This window comes from Pan paniscus, chromosome 1 (genome assembly GCF_029289425.2).
Source record: "Pan paniscus chromosome 1, NHGRI_mPanPan1-v2.0_pri, whole genome shotgun sequence".
NCBI classification, from domain to species: Eukaryota; Metazoa; Chordata; class Mammalia; order Primates; family Hominidae; genus Pan; species Pan paniscus.
In genome coordinates this window covers 41,832,544-41,849,098 of record NC_073249.2, presented here as the reverse complement: position 1 = coordinate 41,849,098, position 16,555 = coordinate 41,832,544, and the positions used below count along the sequence as shown (strand labels likewise).

At 40.8% G+C, this 16,555-nt stretch overlaps 1 protein-coding gene across 1 annotated transcript in view; it reads left to right on the top strand.

Annotated features, from left to right (window-relative positions):
• CR1 (complement C3b/C4b receptor 1 (Knops blood group)) overlaps positions 1 to 16,555 on the top strand; it is a 129,374-nt gene that overhangs the window by 36,139 nt on the left and 76,680 nt on the right. Inside the window, exons 9-15 of the mRNA XM_034945705.3 lie at positions 1,799 to 2,017; positions 3,027 to 3,206; positions 3,816 to 3,915; positions 9,617 to 9,702; positions 11,823 to 12,221; positions 14,948 to 15,124; positions 15,216 to 15,318. Of these exons, the coding sequence (XP_034801596.3) occupies positions 1,799 to 2,017; positions 3,027 to 3,206; positions 3,816 to 3,915; positions 9,617 to 9,702; positions 11,823 to 12,221; positions 14,948 to 15,124; positions 15,216 to 15,318 (1,264 nt within the window). The remainder of the gene's footprint in view (positions 1 to 1,798; positions 2,018 to 3,026; positions 3,207 to 3,815; positions 3,916 to 9,616; positions 9,703 to 11,822; positions 12,222 to 14,947; positions 15,125 to 15,215; positions 15,319 to 16,555) is intronic.

Below are 16,555 nucleotides of genomic sequence, written 5' to 3'. Positions count from 1 at the left end.
TCGTATCCTTCGCCCACTTTTTGATGGGGTTGTTTTTTTCTTGTAAATTTGTTTGAGTTCATTGTAGATTCTGGATATTAGCCCTTTGTCAGATGAGTAGATTGCAAAAATGTTCTCCCATTCTGTAGGTTGCCTGTTCACTCTGATGGTAGTTTCTTTTGCCATGCAGAAGCTCTTTAGTTTAATTAGATCCCCTTTGTCAATTTTGGCTTTTGCTGCCATTGCTTTTGGTGTTTTAGACATGAAGTCCTTGCCCATGCCTGTGTCCTGAATGGTATTGCCTATGTTTTCTTCTAGGATTTTTATGGTTTTAGGTCTAACATTTAAGTCTTTAATCCATCTTGAATTAATTTTTGTATACAGTGTAAGGAAGGGATCCAGTCTCAGCTTTCTACATATGGCTAGCCAGTTTTCCCAGTACCATTTATTAAATAGGGAATCCTTTCCCCATTTCTTGTTTTTGTCAGGTTTGTCAAAGATCAGATGGTTGTAGATGTGTAGTATTATTTCTGAGGGCTCTGTTCTGTTGCATTGGTCTATATCTCTGTTTTGGTACCAGTACCATGCTGTTTTGGTTACTGTAGCCTTGTAGTATAGTTTGAAGTCAGGTAGTTTGATGCCTCCAGTTTGTTCTTTTGGCTTAGGATCGACTTGGCAATGCAGGCTTTTTAAATAATGTCATTTTTTAAAAATGAGCCCCATATGTTCAATAATCAGTAGACTACTGATTTCTCCTAGTCTCCCCATTTATAATTTCCCCAATAGAAGATAGAACTTTGCTTCATTTCTTGATTCTAATGATTGGGAAACGTGTTTCTTTAGAAAACCATGAAATTTTACTAAAATGTTTATGTTGTTAGAAATATACTTGGACATCTTACAGTGCTTTTTAGAGTAAAATTTTGGAAGAACATAACTTATATAGAGATTCTTGCTGTCTAAGAAATTCAGTGCTCCTTGAAGCAGCATGACAAATTTCTGTTTTACCATCATGAATGAAACCTCCTTGATTGGACTACTCAAGCTTTCTCTTATTTTTCATAACTGTTGCTAGTTAAAGTAGCTTCTTCCAAATTCCAGTTCTAATGAAAAATGCCAATTAGAAATGAGGAAGAAACTGTTCTAAAAAAATCAGCAGATGCTAGAAAGGAGAAACAACTTGAAACCTGACCCAGAAAGTTAAAAGAGAAAATAAATCATCAACAGACCTAGACGTTTTCAAAAGCAAAGCCATCTGAATCCATTTGGAGTTTTTTATAATGCCCTGAATATGTTTCAATTCACTGTGACAGGGCTATTGTTATCACTGAGATTGATGATCAATATCAATAAGTAATCAGCGAAAGGTTTCACCTATTTAAGATGATTAGCACACATATATACATTTGAGAAATATTTCCTAAGAATGTAGGCTCCTTCCTCAGCACTGTGTCCCCAGGATCCTGATGAGTGGCTGACACAGGACAAGTGCTTAATTAATATATATTGACTAAATGAATGAGCAACCCTTCAAAATGGCTATTTTTCTTTTTCAAATGTTTTGCTACTTCATTAAAGTTGTAAAGTTTCCATTGTCCAGGAACCATTACTATCCGGAAGATTCAGGATAGACAAATCTCTTTTGTACTTTGCAATACACTTTCACTGACATCTCATTTAATCCAACTCTTCAAAGTCCCAATGTCTACTGTCATCTCCTTAGCATATTTTCAGCAACACCAATCATAGCACCCTGTAATTGCAGAATACCTCTGGTGAAACTCCTGAATGAAACTTAGAGCTTTTGCGTTTTTTCTAGAAATCTTTTGTCCAAGTCCTCCAGTTATTCCTAACGGGAGACACACAGGAAAACCTCTGGAAGTCTTTCCCTTTGGAAAAGCAGTAAATTACACATGCGACCCCCACCCAGACAGAGGGATGACCTTCGACCTCATTGGAGAGAGCACCATCCGCTGCACAAGTGACCCTCAAGGGAATGGGGTTTGGAGCAGCCCTGCCCCTCGCTGTGGAATTCTGGGTTAGTGCTCATTTCCCCACATCCCAAATGGGTTCAGAATATCTAACCCAGGCCCTCCATATTTCCATAATTACAATGTGGTATTTATTTGTGCATTTGCCACAATGGAATGCCAAACCAATGATAGATGGTTCTAAGGTAGGTCAACACATAAGATCTTGATGACCTTTGCAGATGGAGGGACTGATGAAAAAAGAGGGAGGCGGTGAGTAGTGGGAAAGTCCTTCATTAGAAGCATATGAATTAAAAACACATGCCTGTGAATCTCCTTATTGAAATGTTTGGTTTAGAAATCTGACCTAGAAAATCGGTGGCTCCTTCTGCCAGGAAATGTCTTGAGTTCCCGCCCATGCTTGACAGCCTCTCATTGGAGTTTTGATGACTTGAAGTACAAGGAAACCATATACGAAAGGTGGAACCTGGGCAGAAAAACTCTTTCTGGCTTCCTAAAAATGTGAAAAATTAAATTGGAGCTATCTTTACATTAAATTATATGAGCATTAGCTGAGCGTGGTGGCAATTGCCTGTGGTCCCAGCTACTCGAGAGGCTGAGATGGGAGTATCCCTTAAGCCTGGGAGGCAGAGGTTGCAGTGAGCCAAGATTGTGCCACTGCACTCCAGCCTGGGTGACAGAGCGAGACCCTATCTCAAAAACAATAAAAATAGGCATTAGGAGGCCAAGGCTGGTGGATCACTAGAGGTCAGGAGTTCCAGACCAGCCTGCAAACACAGTGAAACTCCAACTCTACTAAAAATAGAAAAAAAAATTAAAAATAAAAATAAATTATATGAGTAGAAAGACCAGATAGCAGGCTAGTCTTCCAGATAATATACTTCCTTATAAGCCTATGCTAATGGAACTTTCCTTTCAATTTTACAGGGAAGTTTTTTTTTTTCATAACTAAAATTTTCTTTTCTTCTGGCATCAAATCTACCAAGGAAGAGAAAAGAGGAAACACATTGGGTATCTTTTTATTAACTCAAATATTCTTGATTTCTTGGTCTCTAGGTCACTGTCAAGCCCCAGATCATTTTCTGTTTGCCAAGTTGAAAACACAAACCAATGCATCTGACTTTCCCATTGGGACATCTTTAAAGTACAAATGCCGTCCTGAGTACTACGGGAGGCCATTTTCTATCACATGTCTAGATAACCTGGTCTGGTCAAGTCCCAAAGATGTCTGTAAACGTGCGTAAACTTGCGTTGGATCTTTCCCATGTCTGCAAAAGCTTCTTATGGAATTATTTCAAATGTGGGATATGAGAAACCTTTTCTGAAAAGTGTTCGGATAGATGGATGTAAGAGTTTTTCTTGTAGGTCATCCTTGATTGTTGCTTAAAATGTTAACTTCATGAGAATGTTTCAAGAAATAGTTGTAGAGAAAATCTTCATTCCCTATGGGAAAGAAAATAATAAATGACTAGATCAGGAAAAAAATGGTGTAGGAAGACAAATTCTGTTTGAATAACTAGGTGGGAAGAAATCCTTTGCAAACTTTAAAATATATTTATAGTAAATAATGCCATAAATGACCTTTACATTTTGATAAGGGATGCAAGGTCTCTACACAGATCGAAATCTAGATCTAGATAGATCTGGAGGGAAGGTCTTTTTGAAAGTGGGGCTTAGTAGGTGGCTGATCCTCAGCACTCTGATGAGTTTTCTCAAGGTGCCAAAATCTGTGGAACCATCAGAACTGCGTGTTTTCTTCAGGAAGCTACATGCAGGTTGAGACCTTACGTACTGAAGAGAGTTCAGATTACTCTACCTGGCTCCAAAATACCTTCTTTCCCACAGGTAAATCATGTAAAACTCCTCCAGATCCAGTGAATGGCATGGTGCATGTGATCACAGACATCCAGGTTGGATCCAGAATCAACTATTCTTGTACTACAGGGTGAGTTGGCAGCAACATCTCTTGGTTTAAGAGTTCCAGCACAGCCATAGTACTTTCTAGCCACATCTCAGCAAGGAAACTAGGCTATTGCCACCTGCTCTTAAGAGGCTTGAACACAGGTGTTAACTCCTGATTGAAATGAACAAAGATAGGAGAAGATTAGGGGAAAAATCTGTATCCTTGCTGGAAACCAGGGCAGTGTACATATAAAGAGTATGCTGTTCACTGGATGGGAAGGAAAAAAAATTAGAAGTGTAGTAGTCAAAGCACACAAACAACCCTAACCCAGAGTAGACATTGCTGGAAGAAAGGGAAGACCATGTAGCAGCTGTGTGAGAGAATGAATCTTAATGATAACAGCATGATCCCTTGCTAGGGCTGCCATCAAAAAGTACAGGCCTTCCTCGTTTTATTGTACTTCGCAGATGTTATGCTTTTTACAAATTGAACACTTGTGGGAACGCTGTGTAAGCATGTTCATCGGCATCATTTATCCAACAGCGTGTGTTGACTTCGTGTCTCTGTGTAGCATTTTGATTATTCTCACCATATCCCAGATGTTTTCATTATTATCATGTCTGTGATAGTGATCTGTCATCAGTGATCTTTGATGTTACTATTGTCATTGTTTGGGGTCCCTATGAACTGCACCCATATAAGACAGAAAACTTAATCAATAAATGTGCGTGCTTTGACTGCTCCATGGACTAGACATTCCCCTTCTGTCTCCCTCTTTTCAGGACTCCCTAATCCCTGAGACACAATAATACTAAAATGAGTCCAATTAATAACCCTACACTGGCCTTTAAGTGTTGATATGAAAGGGGGAGTCATGCATCTCTTACTTTAAATCAAAAGCTAGAGATGATTAAACTTACTGAGGAAGATATGTTGAAAGCCACGATAGGCCAAAAGCCATTCCTTGTGTGCCAAGCAGCTAGCAAGTTGTAAAGGCAAAGCAAAAATACTTGAAGGAAAAATAAAGTGCTATTCCAGTGAACACATGAATGATAAGAAGGTAAAACAGCCTTATTGCTGATACGGAAGAAGTTTTAATGGTCTAGATACAAGATCAACCTAGAAACATTTCCTGAAGCCAAAGCGTAATCCTGAGCAAGGCCCTAACTCTCTTCAATTCTGTGAAGGCTGACAGAGATGAGGAAGCTGCAGAAAAAAAGCTGGAAGCTAGCAGAATTTAGTTCCTGAGGTTTAAGGAAAGAAGCCCTCTCTATAACATAAAGGTCCAAGGTGAAGCAGCCAGTGCTCATATAGAAGTTGCAGCAAGTTATCTAGAAGATCTAGCTAAGATCACTGATGAAGGTGTTACACTAAATAACAGACTTTCCATGTAGACAAAACAGCCATCTATTGGACTTTCATAGCTAGAGAGGAGAAGCCAATACCTGGGTTCAAATCTTCAAAGGACGGGCTGATTTTTAGGAGCTAATGCCGCTGGTGACTTTGAGCTGAAGCCAATGCTCACTGACCATTCTAAAAATCCTGGGGCCCTTAAGCATTACATTAAATGTACCTTGCCTAGGTCTATAAATGGAAGAACAAAGCCTGATGACAGAGGTATGTTTGCAGCATGGTTTACTGAATATTTTAAGCCCACTGTTGAAATCTAGTGCTCAGAAAAACAGATTCCTTTCAAAATATTACTGCTCATTGACATTGCACCTAATCAGCCAAGAGCTTTAACGGAGACGAACATGGAGATGAATGGAGTTTTCCTGCCTGCTAACAACAGCAGCCATTCTGCAGCCCATGGCTGAAGGAGTAATTTTGACTTTCAAGTTCCACTATTTAAGAAATACATTTTGTAAGGTGAGTCCCCACAGACAGTAATTCCTCTGATGGATCTGAACAAAATAAGTTGAAAACTGCTGGAAAGAATTCATCATTCTACATACCATTAAGAACATTCGTGATTCATGGGAAGAGCTTAAAATATCAACATTAATAGGAGTTTGGTAGAAGTTAATTCCAACCCTCATGGCTGACTTTGAGAGGTTCAAGACTTCAGCGGAGGAAATAACTGCAGATGTGGTGAAAATAGCAAGAGAACTACAATTAGAAGTGGAGCCTGAAGATGTGACTGAATTGCTACAACTTCATGATCAAACTTGAACAGATGAGGAGTTGCTTCTCATGAATCAGCAGAGAAAGTGTTTTTTTTGAGGTGGAGTGTCTTCCTGGTGATGATGACATGAGCATTGTGAAAATGACCACAAAGGATACAGAATATTACAAAAACTTAGGTGATAAAGCAGCAGCAGTATCTGGGAGGATTAACTCCAATTTTGAAAGCAGTTCAGAGGGTAAAATGTTATCAAACAGCATTGCATGCTAGAAAAATCTTTTGTGAAAGGAAGAGTCAATCAATACAGCAATTTTATTGCTGTCTCAGCTTAAGAAATTGCCACAGCCACCCCAGCCTTCAGCAACCACCACCCTGATCAGTCAGCAGCCATCAACCTTGAGGCAAGACCCTCCACCAACAAAAAGATTACAAATTATTGAAGGTCAGATAATCTTTAGTATTTTTTATCAATAAACCTTTTTTTAAAGTATGACTTTGTTTAGACATAATGCTATTTCACACTTAATAGACTACCGTATAGTATAAACACAACTTTTAGACTCACTGAGAAATCAAAAAATTCATCTGACTCATTTGTTGTGATATGTGTTTTATTGTGGTGGTCTGGAACTGAACCTGCAATATCTTTGAGGAATGTCTGTAACGCGAAGTGGGTGGCTTAATACAACAGAAGTTTCTGGAGTTCCATTCTAGAGACTGGAAATCCAAAATCAAGGTTTTGGGAGGGCCACGCTCCCTCTGAATCCTGTAGGGAAGGATCCTTCATTGCATCTTCCAGCTTCTGGAGCCATAGGCCTTCCTTGGCATGTGGCAGCAGGACTCCAATTTCTGTCTCTGTCCTCATATGGCCATCTTCCCTCTGGGTCTGTGTCCTCATATGCTGTTCTCTCTGTGCATGTCTGTTTCCAAAGTTTTCCCTTTTAATAAGGACACCAGTCACACTGGATTAGGGCCTACCTTCATGACCTCACCTTAACTTGATTGCATCTGCAAAGATTGTATTTCCAAATAAGATCACATGCACAGGGACTGGAGGTTAAGACTTCAGCATACTTGGGGGAGACACAATTCAACCTATAACAGAGCCCCTTTGAAAATGTCAGGCATCAGGTGCTCACAGCACACGGTCCAGCTGTTGGTGCTCACCCTTGCTCAGCACACAGTGGAGGCTCTGCCTCAATCTCATTCTTCATGGGAACAGCTAAGCCAGGTAGCGAATACGGGTTACGTTCGTGCCACCACAACAGACACTGAAAGGAAGTTTGTGGTGTCCAGCACATTTGCCAGCATAGGCCTCACAGACCACAGCACCTAGAATCTGACAAAAATTAGAATAAATCTGATGTCTCCTTTTCTCTCTTTTTTTAAAGCATTTTTAAATACAATTGGTAAATTTCCTGACTGTACCCTCCTCATCTTGCATTGCTGAATAAGTGAGGAACCGCTCTATGGCATGAAGCAGAACACCATTGAGCTTATGAGAAGAAACAGGAAATACATGTAAAAGAGACCAGTCTGAAAAATCAGGAGAAATTTTACAAAAGAGATTTACTGCCAAGAAACCAGGGAAACTTTCAGAACACTCTCCTTTTCATATTTGTAACAAGATTCAATTGTACGAATATTTCTGTGAAACTAGCCATGAAATGTGTACATGAATGAATATATGTATTCAGTGTGTTTATATATTTCATTTCATACATGTGATCTATATCATATATATATGTATATCACAATGAATATTGCAGAAAATTAAAGCAAAGAGTAAGAAGAGTTAACCAAATGTTCCCTGAATGCAGTGGGAAAAGATGAAAAGGAGAAGACAGGCAAGCACAGTGGCTCACACATGTAATCCCAACACACTGAGAGGCCGAGGCAAGAGGATCACTTGAGCCCAGGAGCTCAAGACCAGCCTGGACAACATGGCAAAAACCCATCTCTACAAAAAAGTATAAAAATTAGCTAGGCATGGCAGCATGTGACTGTAGTCACAGCTAGGCAGGAGACTGAAGTGGGAGGATCACCTGAGCCCAGGAGGCTGAGGCTTCAGTGAGCCTTGATGGCAACCCTGCACTCCAGCCTGGATGACAGAATGAGACCCTGTCTCAAAAAAGGAAAAAGAGAAGACATATGTAACACAGTGTCAGGATTCAAAATACATGTAGCAAAAATTCCAGAGGGTAAACAAATAAGTCCATACCTAGCCATCACTAGGGAAACTTCTGTGTTTCAGGGATAGAGAAAAAAACTCAGATTCCAGAAATAAAACATGAAAATGTAATACCCGCAAAAGAAATAAATTTATTGACACCACATTGATTCTATATTGTATAAGATATATTGTATAACACTAAATTGTAGAAGATAGCACTTCTCTTGAGCCAAGCTAATATTCACACCTAGAGGCTCCAGGTACACATTAAAGGATAAGCAAAGACACAAAAATTGTACCATTTAAGTATGTTTCCCAGGCAATTCATAAGCAAATTTTTAAAAAGGAGAATGATGAATTCCAAAGGAAATCTCAATGAGATAGGATGTAGGTAAAAAGAAAAAACAACAATAAAAAAAAATACACACAAAATCTTGGCAATGTAATAATAATTTATTAATAATCTCTCTAAACTCATAGAATATATCAATAAAACTAGAAAATGTGAGACAGCAAGAAAAGATAGGATAGACTTACATTACAGAAAAGATGAGTACACTGACTATATAGAGTTTGACTCTAAAATTGAGAAAAGAGGTTTAAATATGTGTCACGTGTATATGTATAATATACATGCACACATATAAAATGAAATTCCTCACTGGAAAAAATATTAAGTTTAATTTCCAAATTATTAGAATGACTACAACAGTTGAATCTATCTGTTCCATATAGTAATTGAGGGGGAAGGAAAAGGAATAGCAAGGAATCCATTTTTCTCTTCCACCAGAAATAAGCTCCCTCATGTTTGGGTCAGGTCACTTTATTCATTGCTTTCTCCACATCCTCATCATTAGGCATCATGAAATCAATGAAAAGGCAGTGAAGGAATGATGATGAAAGCTAATCAAATGTATCATTTACCTCAATACGTTTGGTTTAATCTTCTTGTTGAAAGACAAAGTCTCCTAGACAGGATCAAAAGCAACACATCTTGTATTTATAAAAAACATGTCTCAAGTAAAATGACATAGTATTATACACACACACACATACACACACACACACACACACACACACACAAATTAAGGGAAAATGCAGACAAAAAATGGCAGAAATAATATTTAGAGAAAGATAGAATTTAAGAAAAAACTTGTCAAACAGGTCTACAAAATAATTGTTTTATTTTGGTGCGAGTTACAGTCCGCAATGAAGCGAAGATATTAAGAAGCAAAGTGGGCCAGGAGAAATTAGAGCAGAAATATCTCTTTCAATAGTGAGAGAATAGGAAAAAGAAGTAGAAAAGCTGGGAACAAGAGGTAAAGTTTAGGCTAGGCCTTAGACTTCTCCTGCATTGTAATCCCTCTGGTTTGCCACATATGCATGCTGTCAGGAAGTTGATGAGGTATGTACAGCACAATTTATTTTCCATTTTTTGCCTTTAGGCACCGACTCATTGGTCATTCATCTGCTGAATGTATCCTCTCGGGCAATGCTGCCCATTGGAGCACGAAGCCGCCAATTTGTCAACGTGAGTTGAAATCTCTTTCCCCATTCACCCCACCGTTTAATCCTAGAGTTGTCCTCCTAGAATTACAAAGAATGGATCTCATCCCTCTTAGAAATGGTATCCTTCTGATATTTGAAGAATCCAGTCATATCCTTAAAATGGCTCACAGCATTCCAAGCTTCCACCTTCACCTAGAAATGCTTTTTTATTTTTTCTTATCTCAAGGTCTAATTTTTTTAAAAATAGTCTTTAGCTCCCTTAAACAGTCCCCCAATTTCATCCTCTGTTGGGTGAACACCTCCCAGTTTGAAGAGCATTTTGTTTAGTGAAGTCAACAAATACAAAGTCAGTGAAAGAAACCCCATATCATCTCTGCAAGCTCTTAGTATCACATCAGATATTCAAGCCATGCAGCTCTTTCTTCCTTCTTATTCTTTGTCTAAACAGGATCATGCCATCTTCCCTGTGAGTTGTTTGGAAGATGAGCTTTCTACATTTTGGGGAGCAAAGACGAATGAGCAATTGCAAGCTAACAGGGAATATAAAATGTGTATAATCCTGGGTTTAGTGATGGTGTGAGGAAATCAGCAATTTCAAACCCAGTTGGTGGGAGGATAAGTGGGAACAAACCTTGTAGAAGGCCAATAAACTGGCTGGGCACTGCCCTACGGTAGAGTAGGACACAGTATTCAGTTCTTCCAAGATCAGACGGGATTGGGCGCATTTAGGGTGGTATGGTTGTAGATCAGTATCCAGTTCTTTTTATTATTTCTGAATCTGTAAGTATCATGTTTATTATATGTAATATTGTATATTTGTACTTTGTCTTTATTAGTTCTTCCAGAGCTTTTGTCCTTATTATTTAATAAAGATGTTATACTGAGCCACATGTGGTGATTCAAACGTGTAATCCCAGCACTTTGGGAGGCCTAGGTGAGCAGATGGCTTGAGTCCAGGAGTTTGAGACCAGCCTGTACAACATAGTGAAACGCTGTCTCTACAAAAATACAAAAACTATACGGGCATGGTGGCACACGCCTATAGTCCCAACTACTCGGGAGACTGAGAGGTGGGAGGATTGCTTGAGCCAGAGAGGTCGAGGCTGCAATGAGCCATGATCGTGCCACTGCACTCCAGTCTGGGCAGCAGAGCAAGACCTTGTCTCAAAAAAAAATGCTATGCTGTATGCTTTATTATATTAATATTGAATAGAATAAAGACACATGCCTTCTATATAGAGAGAACTAAATTAATAATGGTGAGATAACAGTTAAATTCTCATTTAGCAGGAGAAATAAAAACATAGACTATAGGCTAGGCACAGTGGCTCATACCTGTAATCCCAGCACATTAGGAGGCTGAGGTGGGCAGATCACTTGAGGTCAGGAGTTTGAGACCATCCTGGCCAACATAATGAAACCCCGCCTCTACTAAAAATACAAAAGTTAGCCGAGTTTGGTGGCGCATGCCTGAAATCCCAGCTACTCAGGAGGCTGAGGCAGGAAAATCGCTTGAACCTGGGAGGCAAGGGCTGCAGTGAGCCAAGATGACGCCACTGCACTCCAGCCTGGGGAACAGAGTGAGGCTCTGTTAAAAAAAAAAAAAAAAAAAAAAAAAGTGGACTCTAATAATACATGGACACATTTAGTGAAATAAACTTGAGTAGAGCAGAACTTATAATATTTTAAAACTGTAAGAAGATGTCTGTACATTAGCAAATAGTAGATGAGAATAGTATTTTCAATATTTACTTCTGGTAATTTGGAATTAAAAAAAAAACTTTGGGGAAAATTTACAATAAAGTATGATTTTAACAAACCAGGCTAGGCGTGGTGGCTCACGCTTATAATCCCAGCACTTTGAAAAGCAGAGGCATGCAGATTGCTTGAGGCCAGGAGTTCAAGACTAGCCTGCCCAACATGGCCAAACCCCATCTCTACTAAAAATACAAAAATAAACCAGACATGGTGGTGCATGCCTGTGATCCCAGCTACTCAGGAAGTTGAGGTAGGAGGATTGCTTGACCTGGGAAGTGGAGGTTGCAGTGAGCCATGATCGTGCCACTACACTCCAGCCTGGGTGACAGAGCAAGACTCTGTCCCAAGGTTTTGTTTTGGTTAACTTGCTGTCCCTTTTTCCAGGAATTCCTTGTGGGCTACCCCCCACCATCGCCAATGGAGATTTCATTAGCACCAACAGAGAGAATTTTCACTATGGATCAGTGGTGACCTACCGCTGCAATCCTGGAAGCAGAGGGAGAAAGGTGTTTGAGCTTGTGGGTGAGCCCTCCATATACTGCACCAGCAATGACGATCAAGTGGGCATCTGGAGTGGCCCGGCCCCTCAGTGCATTATACCTAACAAATGCACGCCTCCAAATGTGGAAAATGGAATATTGGTATCTGACAACAGAAGCTTATTTTCCTTAAATGAAGTTGTGGAGTTTAGGTGTCAGCCTGGCTTTGTCATGAAAGGACCCCGCCGTGTGAAGTGCCAGGCCCTGAACAAATGGGAGCCGGAGCTACCAAGCTGCTCCAGGGGTGAGTCTGCCTGAGGCCTAGAAGGGCCCTGCCAGTGACATGCGTTGCTGTTGGATCAGGAGATTAGTATTTGTTCAGGGCGAGGGATGTGTGCTGAGCAGGGTCGAGGAGCAAATTTTCTAAGTAGTGAACATGAAATTCAGGTGTGTATACATGCACATGTGCTGAAATTGAGAAGCAAAGCTCAACCTGGGCAAGGGATATGATGTTTCTTTGGGGTTCTTATAAACAGATCTATCAATTACCTTTGAGTATAATAATGGTTGATACAAAATGAGTGATTCCTCTGGCCAGGCACTATAATACAGGCTACATGTGAATTTTAATCCTGAAAACAAAGTTATTAGGTAGTTCCCAGTTGTTCTATGTTTGTCTGTTTTGTTTTGCTTGAGATACTGTCTTGATCTGTCACTCAGGTTGGACTGCAGTGGTGCCATCATGGCATACTTCACCCTCCGCCTCCCTGACTCAAGCAAGTCTCCTGCCTGAGCCTCCCAAGTAGCTGGGAATGTGGGTGCATGCCACCATGCCTGGCTAAGTTTTTTATATTTTTTTTGTAGGGACAGAGTCTCACCATGCTGCCCAGGCTGGTCTCAAACTCCTCAGCTCAAGCACCCACCCACCTTGGGCTCCCAAAGTGCTGGCATTATAGGCATGAGCCATTGTGCCCGGCCTCTATGTTTTACAGAGAATATGTGCCTTAGACACATCAGATAACTTTCTGAGACACTAACTTGCAGACAAAACTGGATTGCAAGTCCACCTCACTCCAGAGCCTTGGCTTTGCTCATCAGCATTCAGTCATGAAATCAAAACTTACTCTAGATACTTTCAAGGAGGGAGGGATTTCATGCAGGTTGTATTAGTCTGTTCTCACATTCCTATAAAAAACTACTTGAGCCTGGGTAATTTATAAAGAAAAGATGTTTAATTGACTCAGAGTTCTGTAGGCTGTACAGGAGGCATGGCTGGGAAAGTTACAATCATGGTGGAAGGCAAAGAGGAAGCACGCATATCTTCATATGCTTGGCAGGAGAGAGAGAGAGGCAAGGCAGAGGTGTTACAGACTTTGAAACAAGCAGATCTTGAGAGAACTCTATCACAAGACAGCACTAGGGTGATGGTGCTCAATCATTAGAAACCACCTCCCTGATCCAGTCACCTCCCACCAGGCTCCTTCTCCAACACTGGGAATTACCATTTGACATGAGATTTGGGAGGGGACATAGAGCCAAACCATATCACAGCTAATAGGTCACAAAGATATTAGAAGGGCAGGAAAAGCAATAGGACGAAGACAAAGTTACGAGAGATCAGGGAGCTGCTGTGGCTCCCAGTCTACAGCACAGGAGCCTGGACTGACGGTGAAATGGGCAGCCCCTCCCACTGAGCAGGCAGCTCCCTGTAAGCTGCTAATGCTGCAGGAGCCACCACTGCTGCCAGAATGCAGCTGATATTGCTGGAGCCAAAGTCATTGGCATAGTTACAATTGAAGCTGTAGCTACTCACTGAAGCCATCTATACTGCCACTGCCCGAGCCACTTCTAGAAGTAGAACAGATTCTGCCATCATCCTGCTTTTTAATTTGGTATATATGCCTCCAACTGGCAGAACCTAACCAGAGCCCAGCTATCAAGGAAGATGAACGATTTATTTTTAAGGCCTCCATTGCTAGCTGTCAAAAGACAGTGCAGAAGTGTGAGGCTGGGGGCCAACAAATATTTAACCAGCACAGCACCTCAATATTACATCACCAGGCATTGATTAGTCAAGGGAAACACTGGGTGATGAGCCCTGAAAATGGACATTACAGCATCAGAGTATTTACAAACTCCCTAAAGAAGTCATTTTTCTATTCCAATCCCCCATTTGATGCTTGAGAAAGCTGAAGTCCAGAAAAGGGAACTGATCTGCTCAAAGACAAACTGAAATTACTTTTTCCATTTTATAACAGTTTTATGTAATTTAGTTGAGATCCAAATGTGTTCTGATTTCCCAAGATCAGATCAACTATATTAAGAGAGAGCCTGAGATGCTGTTACAATATGTTGTGTGAAATTACACTCTCATTGTGGTGACAGTAGGTCTTTCAGATTTTGTTCGACAGTTTCCCACCTTCTCACTGAAGTGAAATGAATGACTAGGCAGCACCTTGCTACATAGCATGAGGAGAGGAGACCCATAGTTCTTTACCACCCTATGTCAGGTGGCCGCTGAGAGAAGACTTGAAAGGAGATGAGCATAGATGTATGGACGCTCTTTGTTGCACCAGTGTGATAGGTGATGGAGGGACCTATTAGATGAGACATGGGCAGGGGCACTCCTTTATTGCTTAAAATGCAAGACTAAATTGGTGATGTCTTTCTAGACAGGAAGCATGAAGATATAAAAATCCATCATCCCTCCCAATTTTGTACTGGATGAACAGTAATTGGAAGCATTCTAGAAGGAACTGTCCATTGTGAAATCTTAGTGGCATACTTTAGATGAAAAACAATCAATTGCGGATACCTCTGTTTTAGTCACAGTTGTGCCATGTGTCAGTTCTATGAGTGATGGCAAGACATCTTCCTTGCCCTGTGTATTTAGTTTATCAATGTAATAAGGCTGTTATTCTAATTTTATTATTATATATAGATTTGGAATTATTATTTCCTTGGCCAGTTTAACAGTGAGAAAAAAGTTGTTTTCACACAATTAGCTGTACTTTGTTTCTCTCTCCCCAGTATGTCAACCACCTCCAGATGTCCTGCATGCTGAGCGTACCCAAAGGGACAAGGACAACTTTTCACCCGGGCAGGAGGTGTTCTACAGCTGTGAGCCCGGCTACGACCACAGAGGGGCTGCGTCTCTGCGCTGCACACCCCAGGGAGACTGGAGCCCTGCAGCCCCCACATGTGAAGGTGACTAGACTCCTTTCTGGCTTGATATTTTTAGCTTGCGTCTTTATTCTCCACATGCCAGTGATTTCTGTTCATTTTTCTTTATCTCCAGTGAAATCCTGTGATGGCTTCATGGGCCAACTTCTTAATGGCCGTGTGCTATTTCCAGTAAATCTCCAGCTTGGAGCAAAAGTGGATTTTGTTTGTGATGAAGGGTGAGTATGAGCTTGCCTGACCTGCTGGACATTGAAATTGGGGTTGGGAATCAGTCTAAAAAGGGGAGATTTGGTGTGGCACACACACACACACCTTCAGAGAGATGAACTTTCGAAAGTATACCTAGGAAGAAAGGAAAGAAACATATAGAACTAATAACATGAGATATGAAGAGGAAACTGGAACATATATTAACTGGCAAGTTCAAAGGCAAGTATAACTAGTGGTTATGAATATGTAGGTAACACATTAAGCAAAAAATATCAGCCAGGCACGGTGGCTCACGTGTGTAATCCCAGCACCTTTGGGAGGTTGAGGCAGGCAGATCACCTGAGGTCAGGAGTTGGAGACCAGCCTGGACAACATGGTGAAACCCTGTCTCTACTAAAAATACAAAAGTTAGCTGGGCGTGGTGGCATGTGCCTGTAATCCCAGCTATTCCGGAGGCTGAGGCACCAGAATCACTTGAACCTGGGAGGCGGAGTTTGCGGTGAGCCGAGATGGCACCATTGCACTCCAGCGTGAACAATGAGTGAAACTCCATCTCAGGAAAAAAATCGTATTTTACAAGCAAAAAGGAATATGAGTAATTTAGAGAGTCCCAGAAAAAATTGCAAGTAATGAAAAGCTTATTACAAAAAGCTAGGATCCTTTAAGAATCATTTCAGTAAATTCTTTAAACCATCAACAGTGAAATTTGTAATAGGACTGAAAATGTAAAAATCAGCATTTTTTAAAAAATTCAGTCATATATCTTCTGGCTAGTCATGGGCTCTGGGCTCTGAGCTGGGGTCGTGATGGCTGCTGTTAATATTCCCAGCAAGGTCATTACCTTGTTTATGTCCAGCTAGTGCTCTTCCCAGCGTGCACATCTCTACACGGGAGCTGACCAGCATGGGCAACAAAGCACCTGATCCCATAATGTAACACAGAATCTTGGCAGCCTCCAAATGCCAGCACCCAGTAAGAGTTAGGAGGGCATCGGGGTCCAGCAGACATTGAGAATTTTCGACAATTGCATACAAAAATCATGTCCTCTCTTCTTTCCTTTTTCCCCTAGAATATTCACGCTTACTCTTCAGCAGCCCAAACTGCCCTTTTGAGCCTTCTTCACGCCATCACAGATGTGGAGATGAAAGGACAATCTCTGTTCTCTCGCCAGCTATTTCCCACTTTTCCACTCCAAACTGGGAGCTCTTTTACTTGCTGTTCCAGGGTCAGAGTTAGGAAGGCATT